The 23,628-nt window shown below is 45.2% G+C and overlaps 2 protein-coding genes across 7 annotated transcripts in view; one reads left to right on the top strand and one right to left on the bottom strand.

Annotated features, from left to right (window-relative positions):
* The first annotated feature begins 6,346 nt into the window (after positions 1–6,346).
* LOC129380326 (uncharacterized) lies at positions 6,347–15,104 on the top strand. The gene is made up of 5 exons (XM_055061127.2): positions 6,347–6,555; positions 7,972–8,134; positions 10,609–10,746; positions 11,914–12,023; positions 14,313–15,104. Exons 1-5 carry the CDS (start codon positions 6,370–6,372, stop codon positions 14,637–14,639), a joined length of 924 nt encoding a protein of 307 aa, XP_054917102.1. The 5' UTR covers positions 6,347–6,369; the 3' UTR covers positions 14,640–15,104.
* A 3,436-nt stretch (positions 15,105–18,540) lies between these two features.
* LOC126544902 (spondin-1-like) overlaps positions 18,541–23,628 on the bottom strand; it is a 189,656-nt gene continuing 184,568 nt past the window's right edge. For all 6 annotated transcript variants that reach the window (XM_055077912.2, XM_055077909.2, XM_055077910.2 and 3 more), the window contains one exon: positions 18,541–22,956. The gene's annotated coding sequence lies outside the window, so the exon portion shown is untranslated. The remainder of the gene's footprint in view (positions 22,957–23,628) is intronic.

Raw genomic sequence — 23,628 nt, 5'->3', positions numbered from 1 at the left:
CTACCTGTGCATCTGCTACATGGCGTTCTACCTGGTGCAATACTATGCAACTGCAGTGCAAAATATGCACGTATCGACGCTATGCGGCGCGCATGTCACATCGCGCGTGTCTCCTCGTGCGCTGGGACGCATTTATGGGGCCTTTCTTCCGCTGCATGCTAGCAAGACATGCCGAGCCACCTCGTTCGACAAGGTCTATCTTCCGAGAAGAGACTGCTCAAGTGCGTATATAGTGTGGTTGCTACCTTTAATCCCGTACCTGAATGGATTTCGCGTCTGGACGCTTGTGTTTGTTTGCCAGAATATTGAACTTTCACTGGACTGCGTACCATGTGTGCATTTGTTTGTCATGTATGTTCAAATGTAATGTAACAATATTGGTCTGACACTACTCATTGTTCCATGCAATAAAGAAAAAAAAAGCGCTGGCGTGGCTCAGTGGTGGAGTAGCTTGCTCTCACGCAGCGGACCTGAGTTCGTTCCCGGCGGGGACTAGGTTTTTTTTTTCTAATTCCCGGCGATAGCTGCTACGGACACTGGCAGCAGAGGCGACGGCGGCGGACACCATCGCCAACCGAAACCGCTATTGCAATGAGCCCAAACAGCTTACGCTGTGAAATGCCCTATAAACGCGTCCCAGCGCGCGAGGAGACACGCCACGTGACATGCACGCCGTGTAGCGCCGATACGTGTGCATTTTGCATTGCAGTTGCATATTATTACACTAGGTAGAACGCCATGTAGCAGATGCACAAGTTGTGGTACAAGGCAGTTAAAGAAGTTTTGAGGAAGAAAAAGAATTGAGAAGAAAAAGAAAGTTTTAGGAGATGTATACAGGAGTTCTGGAAAAAGATATGTATATTGTGTGCCTGATTAAATCAAGCTGGCTAGGTGACTATGTCGCCGCCGCGTTTCAAAGGGGATGCCACTCAATCACCATGATCGCTAGCATCGTATCGGGCCACTTGCCTTGCGATGTGAGATGCGCCCTGCGTAGCTTCTGTACGTGCGACTTTTATATTCGAGTTGCATATTATTACACCATGTGACGCGCTACGTAGCAGTTGCATGGCGGGTCCGAAAATTGGGTTATGGGAGTTCATCGCGCGTTTCCTTTTTCTTTTCTTACCTAGGTAGGACATAAGGCATGATAATAGCAAGAGCTTGTTGACGCAGCCCACCACCCCGTTCCAAAGGGGCTGCTCATAACATCCATACATCCATCCATCCAGCATAGGTAGCCGTACAAGGTAGACAAAATCTTGAGGAAGAAAAAGAAGATTATGGAGATGTATAAATATCTATGCAATGAAAAACATGTATGACATATGTGATTAATTCAATCAGGCTAGGCGACATTCAAGGGGAATGCAACTAAACCATCATCACCATTATAGCACCGTGTCATGTCATTCGACACAATGTAATCTAGTAACGGTGATTCGACACGCGCTCTGACATGCGCGCCGCGTAGCGTCGATACATACATACTATGCATTGCAGTTCTGTTATATTCCACCAGGTGTCGAGAACGTAGCAGTTGCATATATCAATTGCATGCTGCGTGTAGCTGGACCTGGTTAACTCAAACAGGCTAGTTGACCATTTGTCACCGGCCTGTTTCGAAGGGGATGCCAACAAACAATCATTATTATCATCGACAGCAACGTACCGTTTCACGAGTGAAAGGATATGACATGTGCGCCACGTAGTCTGGATATACAAGCTTGAAACCGCCTGCTTCTTGGCCAGTCCCCCGTAGTAGGTATGCGCCAGTATTTGGATGCAAGACCTGTGTCCAAATACTGGTGGACTCTTCGGAATACGTTACGGCGCCTCATCGCAAGTTACGAACCATAGTGTTTCCTACAATATACTAGAGAGAACTCTGGCGCTGCAGTCGTTGACCCACCAAGGGAATAATGGGAAGTACATGGACTTGTGTGATCTTCGTGCTTGTGCATTAAGAGGTTCTTGTGGCTTTGTTTATTACGCTTTATACGCCTTGATTGTCGTAAATTTCAGAGCCATCTATACTCTTCCAAGTGCAGAACACGCTGCGATCACGCATAATCGCTACTAATTGCAACGATTCAGCTTGTCGACGTGGCCAAATCGAAACGTGCCAAGCGTCTCAAGGCACTGGCATGCCCGCGATAAATTCATAACGGCGTTTCACATCGCTTGTCGATTCATGAGTCCTTGGCGCAATGGTTTCAATATTAGCCTTCTCTGCTATAGAAGTCCTGTACGTGCTCGAATCCTGCCATCGGCCAATTTTAATAATGTCTATTGAAGAATTATTTATTACGCCGTACATTGTTGAAAATGACGAGCTTACAAAGTCACGAAGCCGTTTGAAGCCAGAAGGACGAAGCTTGGGCAAATCCATGTACTTCCCATAATTCCCACGCTGGTACAGCCGCTCCCATTGCAGCTCCCGTAGACACTATCGCCAGAGTTACCCCTTCTAATTATTGTATGAAGCTCTATGGTACTAACCGCTGCTGAAGAAGCGAATCATAGAGCTACCCGAGCGGCTGCAACCAATAAGCAACCTCGGGCTCAGCAGACCGCTGTGCAGAGAGCAGGACAAGCCGCAGTTCGCCGTCAACGCCGGGCGGACTGTTCAGATCGTTCTCGTGAAAATGACGCGAAGAGTACATTTCCTTAGAGTTACTTTAAAGTTTGTCTTCGTCATTTTTTTTTTTTTTGTATCGTCTCCTTGAGTGGCGGTAGCTATAAACGCTTATACATGCAAGGGCCCCGTAGTGCGTTGTGCCGAAAATGAAGCCGCCCCTCCAGCGTATACGCTGTGACTGTACTACGCGTGCCGCGCCAGACCTGTAACTTTTTAAATACCATTTTTGTCCTTTCGGGCCATCCTTTGGTGGGCAGTGGCGAGAGTGACATTTATATTATCGTTGAAGAGTTAATTACTAATGTAACTTTACCTGTACATTTCTTTAGAGTTCATTTAAAGTGTTTATTCCTCTTTTTTTTCCTATCGTCTCCCCGAAGGGCTGTTGCTAAACGTTGATACGTGTAAGTGCGCCTATTTATAATAGGTGTCGTTAACAGAAATACTTAATTCGGACCGCATCGGGACATTCTGATTAACTCTTGCCTCAATTAAAAGTTAAGCATCTGCCCACGTGCCATGCGTACCGGAACGGATACGGTGAGACAAAGCATCATGGATGAACTCGAGAATAGTACAGTAAAGAACACGACAATCAAACCAGTAGAAGACAAGAAACAAGATGAACAAACATAACGACCAAGGGAAGCACTTTCAACTAGTAAAAGCGACCGCGGCTAGCACATAACAGTTCGAACCTTCCACAAGGCAGCTTACTAAAAAAAATAATAACAATAATAAATAAATGTTTAACGCAGTGCGCACAAGAACAAAGAAAAGTACGATCGTTCTGCCGAGACACCGCACCTTTGGAACAACAAAGCGCCAGGCACTTCTCCACGACCGGCACACAATTTGATGTTGATTCCTTTCGAACACAAGTGGCCCTTTGAAATACGGCACTCACCCACCACTAATGGGTTGGCCAGGGTTTGCCGTGGAAACGTTTGACGTACCATCCATCGCATTTGCAGTACTGGAAGAAAGGAACAAAACGTACTTCAGCAGATGCACGTGTAGCGCAATACAACAGTACTGCCTGTAATTTTAAACAAGTGTTAGTACTGTGAGACTGGAAAACAATATTTAGAGATGCCTAAATTGAGGCAAGAAATTCGCAGGCTGCCTAAGATCCAATCATTCTTACACGATGACTGGACATTATTCAGCCGGAGTTGTCTGTGCCCCACGCGTTCGCTGAGCAACCGATGCCTCTGCGTATTAACAGCGACTCTTTTTACGACATTTAATCGTAACTCTCCCCATTTGCATCGGACGTTTTTCCCTGAGGCTCCCTTAAGGGCTTTTATTCCTGATACTAGGAAGAAAAATCCATATTCGATGATCAAATAGTGAATTCCCGAATCGAAAACAAATCGAATAAATAAGACTATTTATATCCTATTCTAAATTTGAAATGCTCAGAGGGATGGATGGACACAACTTTCTTGTACGTCCGGCAAGGTTTAACGCGACCTGGGCTCAGGTCTCCCACGGGGGAACGTCAAGGCCCTGCCTCAACGCCGCCTCACGGGCTTGCTGGACGCCCACGTCTGGATTCCGAGGTCTAAGCTGCGCAGAGCGGCGGCCCACTTCGACGACAGGGTCTCCGGAGTAACTGCCATCCCTCCTATAACTACATTGCACTCCCACAGCATGTGTTTGAGTGTTGCTGGTCCTTCCTGGCACAATCTGCACGTGTCGTCCTGAATGCTCAGACATTCCTAATAAAAAGAGGAAGGCGCATACCATATGCAAAACTGCGCGAGACAAAAGGACTCGTTCTTTTACTTCGTATGATCGCATAATTTTAACCTACTTAGACAGTTGATCATTCATATCTGTATCAGCAGACATTTTAATTCACATTTGCAAAACACTTCATTTCACTTTATTTTCATAAAAAAATTGATAATAGTTTTCTCACCTCCCGATTCATGGCCGATCCCACAGAGTGGGTTGCGCCATTTCACCGCAGAACAAGAATAAGAATGAAGCAGGGTGCTCGAAGAAGTCCAATGCGAAGACGAAGAAGATGAGAGTTGTTGTTTTCGTTAGCCTGCCTTTCTTCGCGCTCTGCACTGAACACGCTTTTTTGAAGCGCAGATCCCTGATGTCCCCAGAAAACGAATACATCAGAAGTAAGTGAATTTTACAGGATTTATAAATTACTGCGTCAGGCGTACAGCAGGAAAGAGTAACTGTGGAGGATAGCATGCGTCATGACGTACAACTCCGTGCAGCCATAGAAGAATTGTGCAACGTAGCACTGCTTTGCAATGTTTTGTGCTTTTTTCCCCGCGCACTTTCATTCCGCAACTTTTTGTCCTTTTTTTTTTCGTTTGTCGTGTCACAGTCAGCATGCCCGTCTACAGCTTCGTTTCTAATTTGCGTACCCGCCACTATCTATGGACTGATACATTCTGTGGCAACATATAAATGAACGTTCATAACCTCATTGTGTAACAGCTACACCCACTTTGCCACAGAGTAAAGAAAACTAGAAGGGAGCGTCACGTGATAGGATCGAAGCCAGAAAACAGTCGGCCCAGCAGATGATCATGTTACGCAGGTTTAATTCGAAGCGGTCGATATCAAGATCTGTGTGATAATCGCATATGAACAAAGCAATTGACAAAAATTCCTAATTAGCTTACGTGATCAACGTCATTAAATTGCGCTATTGCGAAATCGAAATTCAGGCAATACGAAAAGCATAACGACTTACTAGAAATTTTCTGGCCTGCGTTTTTTTTTTCGCGCTCTAAAAAACGTTGTTTAGGGTTTCGTTCAGCCGCACAATATCAGTGACGCTTATTTCTTAGACCTGGTTCTGGCAACAGGATTTCTAGGAAATGGGCATGCTGTGTTCTCTGACGGGGGGCAATTTCGCACTTACGGCATACCTCTTAAAGTTTGGCAATTAAAAAGTAATTGGTGAGTTTTAGTTACCTATTGCGTCGATTAGTGACTATCGCACGCATCCTGGCATCCGCCGGCGTGACTGAGGTCTCACAGTATTCATCTCTACTGTGCAACAATCCAGGCTGCAGTAGAATGGCTTATGTAGCACCGAGTGTTGACCGACAATGTATAGTAGCAGTGAACGCGTCTCTGCTGTGCGTAATAAAACAGTAAATCACGACATAAAAGCTGTATACATAACATCGACTAGCGGGCACCTCTAAAGCACGCATACCTCCTAATGGAATAGCTCACAATATCCAATGGCTTCTTTGATTTTCTGATGTTATTTGGGCTACCCTATGCCACCTGGCACGGACCCATTCTTTGCCGATCCTCCAGAATGGGTGTGTGCCACGGTGACACAAAGGGTGTAGAATCCTTAAATATATTAAGATGTGTGCAGTGCTTCTCTAATCAACATGATTCGCACAGCCATCATCACACATCGCCTTCGTCCATGTGACATCGCTGCGTCGATCTCTCACTCTATACATTTGCATTTCACCATAGCTGGGCAACGGTGTAGAGCATAAACATTGCGTGGTATTAAAGTTGGGACTTGTGCGGTGCATGAATATCGCGCGCGATTACACGTTTCGTACGTAGGATAACCATGAAGACAATTGTACGCATCATCTACTTGTACATAGTACTTAAGGTACTTTACAAAACCTTCGCTTCACGTAGATTACATGTGTGTTGGACCTGCAATTGTCTGTTTTTCCGGCACAGAAGAGATTACGGATCTGTGTGGGAAGACGATGAAGCTGGCCGCTACCGAGATGAAGTCTGCAGTTCTGTTGGAATGCAACAGACTCGACGAGTCACTGCGGGACTGCAAGTGGACCGTGACCACCGCCGTGGCGAACCAGTCAGTCGTCATCAGTTACATCTCTCACAGCCTTCGCACCAGCCTCTTTTCCGAGATATGCATCGACTATGTGAAGGTACGGTTGACTGAAGCCAACGCTGCGAGCGCTGCTCAAGTAGTGCGGTCACAAAAGTATTACTCCGCGCGTACCGCAGTGCAGTTGTTTTTTTTTTTACTTGCGATGCTTTCTACAAACAAACAAACAAACAAACAAACAAACAAACAAACAAACAAACAAACAAACAAACAAACAAGAAATACTACTCCATAGACTACAACTACAAGTTGTAAACGTAAGGTTACGTAAAATCACTATTAACTTTATGCTCCTGTGGCTGCCAGTATGCGGCGTACTATGTTTTGGTCGCGAGCGTGAGCGGAGAGTGAGGCCGCTGGTCGCAGAAACGTTTCACTCCGCTCTTTCGGTGGTTAATAGGTTCAGATCTGCAGTGATTTCAACGTAATATAACTAACAACGTGTGAAATAGGTTCGATTTTCGCCACCACGAGATGTATTTCAATCCAGTGTTTTCTAATGATACATTCAGCAGGTCGAAATCTCCCATATCAAAATCGGCTGGTCAGAATTCAGCCGTCCTCCCCTTTCTCAGCACTTCTGTTACTGTACGCTGATTTCCACTGCAAACGCCGCGCCCTCTGTGAAAGCCGCTGCAAAGTTCGCGCTAGGCGCGGGCTCGATTCCACCGAGCGTCGAAGAAATTAAAAATATCTTTTTTTTTGTCCTTTAGAGCGGCAGTCAGCCATGGAGTTACCGAAGGTGGCGTCAAATACGTTCGTCGAAGAGCGGGACGCACCTACTGGCAGATACCCGGTCACCTACGTTGGCCCGATACCGGGGTACAAACCCGGTGACGTTGGTACAAACCCGTTGGTACAGACCAGCTGGCACATACCCGGTGACCTACGTTGAAGTGCAGTACAGACGGAGTGGTACATACACAGTGCTCGAAGTGAGCACGAAAAAAGTAATTTGGATGAAAGATACATTGAAGGACAGTACGTACCCGTGCCACATACTCAGACCCGCAACGCCAGTGACCCATTTCGGCGTCAAAGAGTTTCGTTCAGAGCGGCACGTAGCTGTACACAGTGCCATGTGACCATTGACCCAAGTTGGTCAGTTTTGAACCCTGTTCCCTCAGCACAGCGTCCTGACGCGCTACCCATTCAACCATGGACTACAAAGACCAAGGTTTACGAGAAAAGGCTTAGAAATATATATATATATATATATATATATAGATAGATAGATAGATAGATAGATAGATAGATAGATAGATAGATAGATAGATAGATAGATAGATAGATAGATAGATAGATAGACAGGCGGGCGGACGGAAGAATTGATGGATGGAACACCCTAGTGTTCACACAGCCTCAGCAGCACACACAAGACACTTCACCTACTATACTGCGGCTGCGGGCCCGACACAACCCACCAATTAATTTTTCATTTGTACAAAATGCGCAGGTCAGCCGTGGAAATCACACGTCTGTCAGGGTCTGCGGCAACATGAAGAACGTTGAGGTGCACCAGAACAGCGTGAACTTCACGCTTCACCTGAATCCTACTTGGGCGATGGAGATGAGGGGCACTGCTGTGTCACTCTACGTCACAGCTGGCTCTCTCCCCAGTAAGCCTCCTCCTCTTTATGATGCCACTAATCCCTATAACTTCTTTTCTTTTTGGAAAAGCTTGAACCAGGTGAACCTTTTTCCTCTTGCCATTAAGAAATGCTTAAGAGAAAATAGCACTGTAACTGAGTTTTTAGCATGCATTTCATACTTACCGTATAAAAGCATAGCTTTAACTCGTACTTTAACTATTCTTAGTTGTCTGCCCTTTTGATATCGTGGCTTTACTTTTTCGTAAATTTGCCCATTCGAAGTTTTGCAACGTACGCTTTGTGATTTCTTGAAGAACGACGCAGTTTGATTGCCTTGCTGTCGTTTATTTTTAAATAAATACAATCACGAAATATTACGATTGTTTAAGGACCTATGTTTCATGCTTGCTTTTCTTTTTGTAAGCTTGATTACAACTGGCATTGATCCTTGTATTTAAAACTCCTACTATTGTTGGTAATTGAGCAATTTGTCTAGATAATAATTTGTGTGTTTCCTGCTTCGCAAAGCAAAAATAAAATAAAGAATTAAAGACAGCACGAAACAAGGAGGGTAGAAGGAGCGCGAAAATATCTAACCTAATGTTCAAATATAGTCGCTTGATAAGTGACGTCATACAGCACGCGCTGGCCTTGGTATCACTTAATGTTCGAAATTGCCGTTCTAACGATGTTTAGCAAGGTTTTATTAGTGCACTTAGCGAAAGTTGTGTGCCTTACAGCGCTCGCTAAATGCACCAATAAGAATGATATCTCCTTATTTAACAATATCAGACTGGTATTTTATTCCTTCCTGGCTTCAGTGAGGATTAAACGGACACTATCAACAAATACTAATTTAGTTTAGATTGGTGAACTAGTATTTGAAAACTGTACTTTTTAAAATTTCGGGGTTAAGAGGAAGCTTTGGCTCAGATGCTCCTATCTAAATACATGTGAAAGGAGAATTCATTTTTCTCTGCAACCACTGCACCAAATTTGACGAGGTTTGTTGCATTTAAAAGGAAAACTTAAAATCTAGTGACTGTTTGTTTCCAATTCTTGATTTAGATTGTCAATTCTTTATTAAAAATTGGCAAAAATGAATAATTTTCAGGAAACGAAACTCAGCAAAGAAAAATTATATCACAATTCTGTGAATTGCATCTGATAGTACATCTAAAGCGGACAAATTCGATGTGTTACACATGAATCTCAAAAAATTAAATATGGAAATACAGCTTTTGCCGATACCTTGAACACAACGTAACAAATTCACGTAAGATATAAATTGAGATATCCAATTTTTCCGCTTTGAATGATCTAATGGATGCCGTTTACAGAACCGTGCTGTTTTTGATGCCGAGCTAATAATTTGTAAACTTCGTGCTTCTATTATTTTCAAACTTTCGAATTTTTGAAAATCTCTTTAACAAAACTCAGGCCCTAAATTGAAATTCCGCTTAACACAGTCACTAGAATTTAACTTTTTCTCTCAAATGCAACAAATTTCATTAAAAACAGTCCAGAGATTATCTCAGAAAAGCGTTTTAGCGTTTTACATGTATTTGAATAGGCCGCGCCGGAGTTGGGCCTGAGCTAAAGCTTCCTCTTAACGTTGATTGTTAGAAGCATGAAAAAAGGTCAACGCTCCGTTTTTGAAAAATTTTGCACCGGAACTCCAGTGCTGGTAGGTTAGTGCGAGGTCGCGGATTTTGAAACATTTTCTCGTACTTTGGCCGTTGTTCCTCAATAAGATTTCTTAAACCTTGCAAAGTTAGGTCTTGGGCTTTTTTTAGAATGCAGCATAGTTCATATTTATTTATATAAAAAATAACTACGCCGAGCAGACGCGATCGAAATTCGTGATGTCGTGGCAAGCTGGCGCGGGAGCTTCAAGATGGCGCCGCCATCTATTTCTTATTTTGCATTTTTTCTAAAACCAAGAAACATCGCAAGGACTATCTTTCTGATGTTCGCATATATGTTCACATGATTTATAATAATTATCAGTAATAAGCTTCTTCTCACGGTAAGAGCAGTTAATTCTTTAAAAACAAGGCCTTCTTTGCCTAGCTCACACGAGTTTGGCGTACCTTGGACCTGGGTATCTTGTAACCGCTTTCAGAAAAGGATAAGTGGCCTTATCCCGCCTCCAGAGCGTCGTAGCAGACGCAAAATATATCAACATGTAGGTCTCATCGGAACAAAAAGCTGATAATTAGTCTGAGTTGGTAACATTAACGATATTAGGGCCAATACAGCCGACATTTAACTGCATTGCATCATACACTTCGCCATCTCCGAGATTGATACACCCGGCATATTGGTCTAAAAAAAAAGAAAAGGCCAACCAAGTATCTACGCTAAAGTGAAGGTCGGCGTAATTGTGACGAAACACGATACAAGTGAGATACGAAACGTCCGCTTCGATTATAGCCTTTCTCTCTCTCTCTCTCTTTCGACATATCACGTGTTTATTCGTGACCGTGTACGTTCCACAGGCTCCATGGGAAAATGCGGAAATGGCTCGTTCTTCTGCGCCACGTCCGGGATTTGCATCTGGGAAGGCTTCATATGCGACAGAGTCGCCAACTGTCTGGACCACGACGACGAGCACTGGTTCTACGGAAGCACATGCGGTATAAGCGGAGAGAGCAACTCACTCTAGTGGCACATTCGAGTGGTCGTTCTTGAGCGCTCCAGCAGCGCTCCGGAGTTTGTGTGAGACGTCAACTGAAGCTTAAATGCAAGCATACTAAGTGGATTCATACGGCGATAATGTAGCCTGAATGCTAATGCTCATACTTATGTAGCTTTTACCATTTGTTTAAATGTTCCTTTTTGTTTACTTCGTGTAACCTTTTCCTTTTTAATACTATGTATACTGTCGTTTAGTGCGCCTAGTATCCGAACGCCCGAATGAACTGACATTTACCTATTGGATCCCATCTAGCCTATGACTAGGGATCTAGATACACTAAAAGTAAATTTGTCCTTGATAATAAAATAAACAAACAAATAAATAAATAAATAAATAAATAAATAAATAAATAAATAAGGACGATGACGATGAATAACGCTATTGGACCGGCTTAATATCAGAACGGAACTTTAAACCTACTTTCCACCCTTAGTAACAGTGCCAGAGCGATCCGAAACTGCCGCTAGAATATGTCGCAAGAGCTGTTAGCACCCTTTGGGTTCATATTGTCCCTACAAGAATGTCCTTCATGTATCTTTCCCGCTCTTCTCTTCTTTAACGATGCCTGCCCTGCAGCAATCTCAGTTCACGGACGGTATGCGTATATGCTCGTGACATTGCGTTTTTAGTAGAAAGCGAGCGCCGAGCGTTAAAGAAAAGAAACGCGCGCAAGCAGATGATTATTGTCGGGGACATATTTCAGGATGTTGTTAAACTAGAGTTATACGTATAATGGCAAATAATAGAGGTGTGGATTATACAGCGAACGACGCATGCAGGATCGCATGATTTGTGTTTACGTCTTAAGACACGAGTTCATTTTGTCTGCGTCTCTCTGAAGTTTCTGAGCGACCACAGCTTTTTTTATATCTTCATGATCGATAGTTTTGTTCCTTTGCGTGGTTTTTGAGCGGTTTCTGAATCTAACATTATTTCTCAGTCAACTTGGTAAAGTGCTTGTCTTTCCTTTACATTGGGTAGCATGTGCTCCTTTGTAAAGATGTTGTCTATCAATATTGCTCACCCCTAAATAATTGACCTAACTGAAATTAATTAATTAATTAATTAATTAATGAAAGCCCCCTATTTTACCATAACTGCACAGTAATGCCAATGCTGGCACTCGAGCTCATCATCTTCGGTCTGGGAATGCTTTTCGTGACCATGCTGGCGTTTTGCGCGCTTCTTCGGGACATCATGAAGGACTACAAGATGGTAAATACCCTCCCTTCTATTCGTTTCCTATTATGTCCGCTGTCGCCTAGTTTTATAGCGAGCTTTACATTCACCAGTGGCTCCAGCTACTGGTATCGCTAGCCACCAGCTCACGCATGCCACGATCTACGTATGCCGCAGAACATTTCCCATCGCGTTTCTTGCTGCTCGTGTAATGCTACTGATTCGATCTTTTCTTTTAGAAAAATGTGCAAAAGCCATCGGCGTTGATTTTCAGTGTAAGAAATGCAAATAGCCCGAACGAACGGACGAACGAGCGAATGAGGGAGCGAACGTTTTCCTTGCCGAGTGCTTCACTTACCCTTACCGCATCTAAACGTTCAGGCGCATCGAAGCTCGTGCGCAATAGCATGTGCGCATGAAAAAAGTTATAAAGTTGGCGTTCCGCGTGGAACGTGCCCAGCAACTCGGTTGCGCGAAAGGATGCGCGCTTTCCACTGACGCCTTATCGCAAGTCCGACCACCGACCGTAGACCGCAAACCACCTACCGTAGACCACAAATCTCCGACCGTAGACCACAAACCACCGACCGTAGACCACAAACCTCCGACCGTAGACCACAAACCACCGACCATAGATCACAAACCACCGATCGTAGACCACAAACCACCTACCGTAGACCACAAATCTCCGACCGTAGACCACAAACCACCGACCGTAGACCACAAACCATCGACCGTAGACCACAAACCACCGACCGTAGACCACAAACCACCGAGAGTAGACCACAAACCACCTACCGTAGACCACAAATCTCCGACCGTAGACTACAAACCACCGACCGTAGACCACAAACCACCGACCGTAGACCACAAACCACCGGCCGTAGACCACAAACCACCTACCGTAGACCACAAACCACCTACCGTAGACCACGAACCACCGACCGTTGACCACAAGCCACCGACCAACGACCACCGGCCGCCGCAAATCACGAGAACGAGCGAAAGATGCAAAGAAATTTATTCGCTTTAGAACGATTCGGCATTAGCCCACGATGCTGCCAGCTAGGTGGCTGTGAGGGGTCTAAATGAATTTGAGTGTGGCGTGCAGCAGTCAATGCGATAGTCCCAGCACTCGCCGAAGCAACCTGTAAGTTTGCCTTTGACAACCACAAAGCGTACGGCAACGTCAACGATACGAGCTGCGAACGTCAGTACTTCAAAGGCAGGAGAAGACGAAAGGTTATGGTATGGTGCTGCGTAAAGGTTGTCGTTTTACTGTAGTTTAGGGAAGAAATCAATTTTATAGGCAAAACAATTCAAAGCAAAAAAAAAAACACCTCTTACGTCGCTTTGATGCACGTGAGTGACATTAAGGCCATAGCGCTGTAGCCACCGGTCATTAAGTGACTGAATAATTAAGTTATTACTAAGTAGCGAAAAAATGAAATCAACGCGCATTTTTTTTCTGCGTAATACGAGCAAGTGTAATCGTAACTATGAGTTGTCACTGCGAATATAACTGTGGAAATTCAGAATAAATAAAACAACCGCTGTGTCTGTATTCTTTGAAGATATTTTTAAAACGTTTAGTTTAGTATAGGGACTCCAGACTACACATGCATATTCAAGTTAAGGCCGAATATATGACGCGTAGCTGAAAAGTTTGACACTAGGTGAGGCTTTTCGTATTTCGTGTCTGAGTAAGCAGAGTTTAAAAAAGGCGGTAAGTTATCAATACGAATGTTCCAAGATAGATTATTAGTAATTGTAACTCTCATATATTTGTATTTTGTAGCATTTTGCAACGGCGACGATCCTAGATTATAAGCGTTATTTACAGTTAGCGATCCTAGTTACAGTAGACAAAGCACCCTGTTGGGTATATTATTTTATTATATTATTAGGTTAATATTATTACTCCTCAACAACATTTGGCGAAGCTGTGCGGACCCTTTTATCCGCCCTGTGGCAGCGGCGTCTTCATCAACCCGGAAAATTTCAGGTCGTGCATATTTTAGTCAAACGTAAGTTAGCCAAAGAAAGAAGAGCATTTTGTCCCATCAGATGCTGTATGCACAGATCCTTGATGTGTTCAAATACAAGGAACGTATCCAATGCGTCGAACTGTACGCAGCTTTCTTGTGGTGCCTAATGCTCAGCAAAATTCACTTGTCAATCATTATAACTGTCTAGCAGAACTAGTGCCATCTGGAGTATTATATATATATTCGTAGGCTGCTGTAACCTGCGTTGTTCCAGAAGGCTTAACCAGAAGTCTATCGGGAGCTGCTTGTAAACGTAAAAAGCAATCATTTCGTGCAGGCCTCTGTGCACATGGAAGGGGACCCCGTGTCTAAGCGCGACCTCATGCAAGCCAAGCGACTCGAGGCGGCCCAATTCGACCTGTTGGCGTCAGACGAACTGGACCGCGCGTCCTCTGCGACGGCAACACTGAAACCCAGAGGTCCATCGAGCGCTGCCTCTTCGATGGGGACGCCCAGTCCCGGTCGTGCCAACGTCAGCTTTGCCGGAGGCGGCGATAAGTGCCCGGGCGAAGACACCGAGCTCGATAGGCGCTCGCTGTCCAAGTGCAAGCGTAGATTCTCCGTTGTCGCCAGGTTGACGCATGCGTCTGTCGCCGATGATTAACGGAATTGAGGGATAGAAAACTGCGTAGTGGGTGTACGGACGACCTCAGTGGGTGAAGAGAACTCGTCGGTGGGATGTGGAATATGCTACGGTTTTGTTTGGTGATAGAGAAAGAATACAGTTCGCAGGTGCAAAGTTCTAAGCAGTGACAGGCTCGGGCAACACTGTGGAGGTTTGCCCCCCCCCCCCCCCCTGTGAGTTTCTTTTGTAACAGTTCAAGCAAGCGACACTAAGTTTGTGCTTATCGTTCGCGATGTTTTATCGTGTCACCATACCAACTCGCCCGGATGTCCATAATCATCGTGGGTTTTGATAAAGCGAGTGCTTGGGCAAGTGTGCATGAATACGGTCCTCGAATCTGTATGTCCTTGACATACAAGAACACAGCCAACAAAGACTCACACTGAATGAAAAAGAGAAAAAAAATCTCATGCTTGTCTTCCTTCATACTTGTGAGAAGGCGTGAATGCGGTCCTTGTGCGTCCTTTACAGAAGTATGTCCTTGGGTGATGGACGCACCAGGACCGTATTCACACCTTCACAGCGTTCACACAAGTGTGAAGGTCACATGAGCGGTGAGTCCTTTCTTTTGTCCTTCAGTCTTTCTGGGTCTTTGTGCGCTGGCTGGATATGTTGGGAACATCTCCTTCATACATTGCATTCATTTTTTTGGCCTCCACAAAGCATGTTTCACTTCTTGTTTATGTTGTAGCTATAGGGTTTGTGCGAACTAATATTTCAATTTCGAGTATAAATGAAATATGGCTTGGTTTTCGTTTCGATAATTCTCCATTCGATATTCCGAAATATTGGCGTCTGTGGACCTAACGGATAACAAAACACTTACTCGAGTGCATAGGGAGAAAGAACTACACAAGTGGCGACGGCTGCAGGAAAGCTGCACTTGTTGAGCTGAGGCAGCACTTCCTGAGCAAACGCACGGCGCAGCAAACCTTTTTTTTTTCTTTCAACGATGTCCATTCATTAAAGAAGAATGTCTCGCCCTTAGGCAGCCTACAAATAGTTATTTTAGAGCGCAGGTCTTAGGCGCCCGTTTTGCATTGAGCGTTGACGTCCCTCGGCGTGACCGAGCGAACGCGAGAGCGCGAGGAGGAAAGTGAAAGAGGGTGCAGCGAAAGCGCGAGAAGAAAAGCGTAGTGCCGCGCCAAACATGCTGCGCGCCGTCGTCTCTTCAACGATGGCATGCGGCAGGCGCGTCCACCGATACCATATATGGAAACAAAGCGCTGCATGAAGCGGAAGTCCGTCTGCGGCGACTGCTGTGAATCGCGCCCACGCGTCACCCACGCGCTGCCTCTCGCGGTCTCCCGATTAGCGAGGCAGTGGCGCCGCACTTCCCTCCGTTTGAAACGTGCCGCACGAGATAGATTGTCCGCGGCAGTCAATATATCGCGAAATGAAAACACGTATAGAGCTGGGCTCAAATTTCGCATTAGGGAGTATCGTAATTGTCGATGAATTTTTCGTTTTCACAATCAACATGTTTGTACCTTTTCAACCAGAGTGCGGTGCTGTAGTTATCACAAATAGCTCATTCAGCCAATACAACACAATACGTGCTGTTGCTTTGTTTTATCACTGTTATTTCCGCGCTGCACCAGATAAGGCTATTTCAGTTAATAATTTACAAGCTTCTCTACTGTGCGAACGTACGGTTGTCGTAATATTTTTTAACCAAACGGGCCGCGAGCAACTTTTGTATCCTACTTCATTGGTAAGTAAAAAAAATACGCGGTATTCAATTCGCTGTCGAAGTGTATTTTTCTACATATTCGTCTTTGGAGTCAGAAAACAGAGACTTCGGTATGGGTACACACACACACACACACACACACACACACACACACACACACACACACACACACACACACACACACACACACACACACACACACACACAGCAGGCACATACATCGCTCTTACCGACATCATGTCGCCGCATGCGCGGTTGGTTGATGGAGTTTAATGACTCAAAACAACCCTGCGATTACAAAGAAGGTCGTCGTGGAGGGCTACGGATTAATTTTGACCACATGTGCGCGTTTACCGTGCATTCAAACCGTAACAGACGCGCATTTACTTTTTTTTGTAATCCACCTCTGCTGAAACGCGGCCGCTGTTGGCGGGAATCGAACCATCGACCTCGTTCTCAGCAGCCGAATGCCAAGGTCACTTAGCTATTGCGCGGGTGGTGCGCTGGTCCGTCTGGTAACGCTCGCAAGGCTCAGCAAAGTCGACAGCTGGGTGAGATGGTGAACAACCATCTTAGAATGTGGGAATCGGTGCACCAATTTGTTTAAGAGGCGTTGACTGTGCACGCCGCCACAAAAGGAGAAGAAACTGGCACGACAAGCACAGCGGTGTGCCTTGTCCGTTTGTCCTCCCTTTGCGTAGTCTACTCTGAGCTGCTTGCCGCGCTCCAAGATGGTTGGCAAGGCTTCCGGTCTTTACTGGTGGTGTGGTTTTACCCCAGTGCCGGCGACGACACATATCGCCTGAGCGCTGGCGAAGAAGGTGTTTAGAGGGTGCGTGAGAGGGGGTGGGGAATAAAGATAAGGTTCCTATAGATAACCCTTATCTATTTATATATCTAGTGTAATGAAGAAAGAAGCGGCACTTGGGCGTAGTCGCTCGCACGGCGGGCGCAAGACGTGAGAAGAAAATAGGTGATCACAGGGACGCCCTCTTGTCTGCTTCTCTCGCTTACAATGGCGCAGTCGACAGGATTCGGAGCTGTGCGGGGATGTATGGGCCGCAGGGGATGTAAGGTCTATATCTAGAGACCTTAAATAAGGACAGACAGTCTCCGGTTCCTTTACATTTCTTTATCGCGTCGTTTTGGCTATGTCGTGGTTTCACGCGGCGAAAAGACTTTCACGCTACATATTCAAGAGCGGTGACGATGTCGTGTCCGTCGACTGTCTGAAAGATGCTTTCCTGGAACCTATACCACCGCAAGCCGGATATCTGCCTGCTGCGTTTAGTCCATTTCTTCCTCTTTACATTATTGTGTACTGTTTCATCTGATCTTAGACTCGAGTTATACAGGCAGAGAGGGCGAGAGAGATAAAGAGAGAGAAACAAAAGAGGGAAAGGTAAGGAGGTTAACCAAGGAAGTCCCATCTCCCCCTGCCTGTCCAACTCAGTCCTATAGGCGCAAATGAAGCCGTTGCGTTTCCAGCGACACCCTTCGCCAGCGTCCTGAAAACATGTCCAATGGTACGACTCAGTCTTTATTGGCAGCGTACTTGTGGTGGCGCCCCAGTGCTATTGATGACCAGTATTGCCTGAGCGCTTCGAGGATGAAGTTTAGAGAGTGCGCGCGCGCGCGCGGCGAGGAGAATAACGACAGTCAGTCTCCGGTATCTCTGCCTTGTACATCGCGTGGTTCTCACTACAGTTCCGAACGCGTACTCTTCGTATCCGTCGTAAGTCACGTGCTACGACTACTAATGCACCCTAATGACTCCTTGGTAATTAACTCCTAATGGAGTGGAAGGTGTAGGTAAATGCACATTGCTTACCGTGATGGTTGTTCTCCAGTACATCCACTACGCGTAACGCCAAGGAAACTACAGATTTTATTTGAGGATGATATGTTGATTGTGGAACGCAAGGACATTAAGGCGTATAGGCATCGGTATTGAGGCTCGAAGTTGGAGATCGGTGGCAGGAGACCCAGAAATGTCGACTTAAAGGCGATGTATCGTGGTGCGTGCTGTGTTGGTGTTGCGGGTACAAAAAACTATCGAGTGCTACCCGTAATATCTGCAACTCTTCAATAAAGAAACAAACGAAGCAAGTGTCACGAGTTGGAACACTAGTGAGCGTTACAAACTCGCTTTCCAGACCAGTGCTGCAAAAAAGTCATCACACAGTCTTTCCTCGAGAGAAATTTTATTTTATGAAATATTGCATCTGATTAACAATGATCTAACTGTACAGTCGCTCTGGCTAGGCATAGACAGGACGACAAGAAACAACGTAAGAAAAAAATTGGCACAACCACCAGTGTCAAGCGCTTGTTGCAACAGAAACTTCGGCATACTCGCAGTGTAACCCTGAGGTGATTTTTTTTTTCAAGTGACAAGTTAGTCATTATTTCTTTTGTGGGGCTGGTGCTTGTTTTTCATCAAAAGTTTTTGTTTACGTAAGGAAGACGACGTCGAGAGGAGGATTACTTCAGTTCAACGTGTTGAACCACGATTTCTGAAATTTTGTTCTGTGAATGACAAATCACGTCTCAGTTTCCGAAAATTTGATCTTGCAATGAACACAAGTTGAGTGGAGACACGGCATCTCAACAAAAGAATTGCACCTATGTAAGTATGCATCGTAAACCGCGCTAGTCGGCGGTGTTATTTTGATTTTAGTTTGACAAGGTCACCTCTCCTAGCTCATGTTTGCAGGCGAATTTTAATCTGTGCCTCACTTCTACGCATGTTCCTGTGTTTCGGGCACCGTCCCGAGAAAACCCTTAGGACTCGGGAAAAAAAATAAGAAGACAAGAAGTTGCGCCTCATAGCGTCCGATGTCGTCGAGAGTTGTGCGACAGGATATACAAGCTTCGAGCGCTGGGCAAAGAGACAGGAAAATAATCATTTTGCTTCACAACAAGAGGACAGTGACACCACTTCGAAAGCTATGCGAAACGACGACACTCATCTGCTACAATCGTTCTGACTAAAGTTATTAAACACCACACACAGAAAAAACAAGGCCTTCGCAACAACCACAAGAACCTCGGGAGATCGGCTTGAAGGAACGTGAGAGGCTACTGGAGTGGAGGCAATGTTCAACTTTGCCGATAAAGAATGCGCTTCAGCGTCGACATAAGATGTCGAAGAGCATGACACATAGTGTTAACGAAACTATACATAGGATATTTTCAACCTAAATAAGTGCCCTCCATTTTTGACACATATCCATAAAGCGTAATGCATTGAAAGCCTCGGAGGAATGAAGTAAACTCGTTGTATCCCGATTTAATGTAGTTTCCTGGAAAAATATGGCTTATGTGGTCATAAGTGACCTGTTCTGTTAAATACCTCAAGATTTTGTTCACGTATTGTTACAGTAAGCACATCATCTTCATAGCATGAGGCGGATTGCTTTTCTTTCACGATACCAGAAAGTCTGTTGATGTGTCTTAGCACAGCAAGATTAACGCCGGCTCTACCGGATGGCGCCAGCTGCTCTGCCGAAGTCTAGCTGAAAAGTGTGTTACCTTCTCAGTGCAGTCTTAGTCCACACTTAGTCCCACAAAGCTCACGCAGTCGCAAATTACATCTCCTTCTCACTCTTGAATAAACTATCTTAGTCTTACGAATGTTTCAAGCGTTGCCAATTTAACGATTTCTCACTCTTGAATAAACTATCTTAGTCTTACGAATGTTTCAAGCGTTGACAATTTAACGATACAGTTCTGGTGTTCCGTCTACTTCGTTATATTTAACTTGGGCTGGGCGTTGCGCAGACGAAGCTGACATTTGCCGTTGATAAAAGCTTTTTGTTTTTGCCAACTACTCCACAAATGAAAGTCACTTGCGCGTGCAAAATAATAATCCTAATTGCGAGGATTCTTTTTTTTTTTTCTGGCTGTGTCAAGCGATCTCCGTTGATTCATTGCTTGATGCGAAACACGTCAGTGTATGCAGTTCGCTGTGCCCTCAGCTCGGAGGCCAAGTTGCACGATAGCTCTTCGCGCAACATAGCACCCCTGAGCGTCAAAAATCTGTCCAACCTTCATAGTTATGAGACGCAATTGCGCACAACTTCGACAACCCCACAAAAGGGAAGAGAAAAGAAACTGAGGAACTGAAACGGGGCAACGAGGATGCGAATGATCTTTTTTTTTTCGTTTTCATAAAGGCACCACCTATGTTTAGTTCAGTTGCGTTTACAGGATAAACATGTATACACACAGAAATAGATAGATAAATGCTGAGATGCGAAAACCGCTTGAAAAAGAAGCCTTCTTTTCTTAGCTGCCTCTGACCAACTCGAAAACAGCCGTGGTCACCTTCGAAGGCGCGTTCGGAAGACGTGGAAATGGCAATGACCGGGCAAAGCGGCCGATGTTCTTTTGGCTTGAGACATCCCAGGGTCATGCCATGAACGACGGGACTTAGAATACAGAGAACACCGGGAAACAGTGGGAGGACCTTTGCAGTGCTGCAAGTTCTACGACGTGTACGTCAGAGACAAAGGCTACTGGCACAAAGCTTAGATGTGGTCTGCGAAGCATCCGACAGCGTCGCGTGAATTACGAATGAGCCGCAGGATGCATGTTTTTGAAAGTAATGCGGCACACCGACAGATAACCATGCGGCAACTAAGTTTTTGCTTTCAGCCTCGTCGTTTTTGAATAGAGGCGCACGATATAAGCTTTCGATGAAAACGTTTCCGCGGGAGCTCTTGGGAAGTCATGAACGAGCGTGTTATCGCGTACGGGTCGTTATTTTCCCCTTAACATTATTTTCATGGCGAAAAGTTGAACAGTGAAAAAGTCGTTAATGCTGTCGCATGTCCCAGTGTGCTACAATTTGTTGAGAGGTCCTATAGTAAGACGTCGACCGAAACGTAAATTTTTTATCGCAAGGTAGTAGTGGGATCGCACGATTTGAATTCATTAGTAATTTGTGATATAAAATGTATATAATCGATTTGACGAATGGCCGGTAACACCAGATCATGAGCTCCAAGTAAGATAAGGATGTGAACCCGTATCTCGCGCCTCCGGAGATTTGCTTCACCTGTCGTCGGAAACCGCTAAAAAAAAAACTTTCGACTACTGGTTCATTGAAACCCAGTTCTTATTAGATGATGACAAAGTACTTTGACTTCAGCACGCCTGTATATTCCGCAGAGGCGTTCTCGTAGGAAGTGGGAAAACCTTAAGTCCTGAGCGTAGTAGCTAACAGGTTTGTGAAATGATCTTAGTCTTCCTCAACCATTCACCAAAGTAAGAATTCTCATCAAACATAAACAATTGTGACGCGACTGGAGAGCATTTCTCAATAAAGAGCCGGGCGTGCGAACCTCGTGCGAAAGAGCATATGTAGTTTTGTGTCGAAGGCGTTTCATCGCTGAATATAGTCAAAACTTGCATGTCCAAAGGGTTCCTGCTTTATTTAGATGCTTCAAGAAGTGAGCCGTAAATATGTACTGTCATGTCAACAGTGCTAACGATCAGATACCTATCTCACCAGTCCATCATAAACACTGAGCCTTGCGGTACCGCAACATGCCGCGGTCATTCTTTCCCGAAGCATTGGTACAGTAGTTTAGGACATATGCAGAAATTAGGGTAGACGTTTCTTCGCGCCTTACTTTCTTCAACGGGAAGCTCACGTGACATACGCTTGTCGAGGAACTTATATCGGCCGTCAGCTTCTAACGAACTCGTTTTCGGACCAGCAAATTGGCGCAAGAAATATTTACAACGCACGCTCGAAGAGCTCAGAAAGGCTAACGACATAACGCACGAGCTATTAGTAATCACACGACGAGGTTTCTTAATGATCATAACACGTAACTTTACCGGGGCTCTCTTTGTACAACGGCGTACACTCTTTTATACGAACACTGGATTATTACTAACAATTACTTCGAACAAAAGCGAGCAGTGGCAGCAGTACTGCTCGCTTACTATTGTTCTGGCCTCAGTTTTTGAGGCAACTGCCGGGCTTTCGCTGAGCCTCGCATGTACATGGAAGCTCGTCGTTCTGTTCACACGTACACTCGACGTCGTTCTTTGGTAGACGCATTCCACGATCAGTGAAACGCGATTGTGCCCTAAAAAGCAGCCTTACGTCTATCTACAGCGTCGCGCCGACCTTGGCAAAAGGATTAAAGGAACAGCGAAATCAGCGAGCGCGCGGAGCAGGAGTCACGTGGTGCGGTGACCTTGTGCAACGTAGATGAGTAGCAGCAGCAGTAGTGTAGTAGTGCAAGTCGGCGAGAAGGAGCTTGATGCCATGGAGCAGGTTTCTTTGTTTTTCTCAGCACCGTTTTCTTCTTTAGCTATCTTCGAAACAGCGCTAACCAGCGTTTAGAGATGCGTCTTCAAGGGAACTACTGAATTCGAGTAAGCCTACAGAGCTCTGCGGTCTAAGAGCAGCGTTCTATAGCAGCACTACGCAGCAGCGTGACAGCAGAAGCGGTAGTCGATTCGTGAAGTGTGCGTGGTGGTCGAGAGAGAAACTGGATAGAGGTCGAAGGCCCAGGCGATATGTGTGCAATCGTGTCGGGTGGCGTCTTGAAGTACTCGTACCAGGTAACTTTCGGCTTGGCACTGCGAACAGACAAAGACACCGGTGACAGAGGGTCCAATCAACCGCTTTCACAGATTCCTGAACGTTCAACTTTGACGTAAATGGGCCTAATGAAACGTTACCCTGAAAACTACACATGTCTTCATGCTACCCATGAACGACTCTTATTGGCGGAACCGGTGGATACGGTAACTGTGCACAATGCTATGAGAGTATTTAAAACAGTATACATGTTAGGCCATGCAAAGAACCACACCCAACCCGACAATCCAGGATGGCCGGGAAATCAAGCATCCTGCTTTGATTCTTACGTTGCCTCTTCCGCGCTCCGTACATGTGCAAACGCAGAGCAAAACAACGACAACTAACGCCCTCTGAACGCCACGAAGGGAAACCGCCATCTGCTGCTCAAGCTGTCGAAGACACCGCGTACGTGGCGATTTTCATAGCCTAATTGTAAGGCTTAGTAGTGTCTCATGACGTCATTTGTGTGCATAAACCATTTCAGATACTTTAGGACTGTTTACTTTCCTTCTGTGTACATTTGGCGTTATGGTTCTTTTGTAAGGCACATGGTGCTTGTGAGTTGCGACGTGATTGCTTAGAACAACAGAAAGAGCTAGTTGGTAAGAATTCATAATGCAAGGAAGGGTTCAGGCGTGCAGACACGGACACGAGATGAGAGAAGTAGT

This window comes from Dermacentor andersoni, chromosome 10 (assembly GCF_023375885.2).
Source record: "Dermacentor andersoni chromosome 10, qqDerAnde1_hic_scaffold, whole genome shotgun sequence".
NCBI lineage: Eukaryota > Metazoa > Arthropoda > Arachnida > Ixodida > Ixodidae > Dermacentor > Dermacentor andersoni.
The sequence above is the reverse complement of the archived record's forward strand: the minus strand, read 5'-3'. Positions and strand labels throughout refer to the sequence as shown.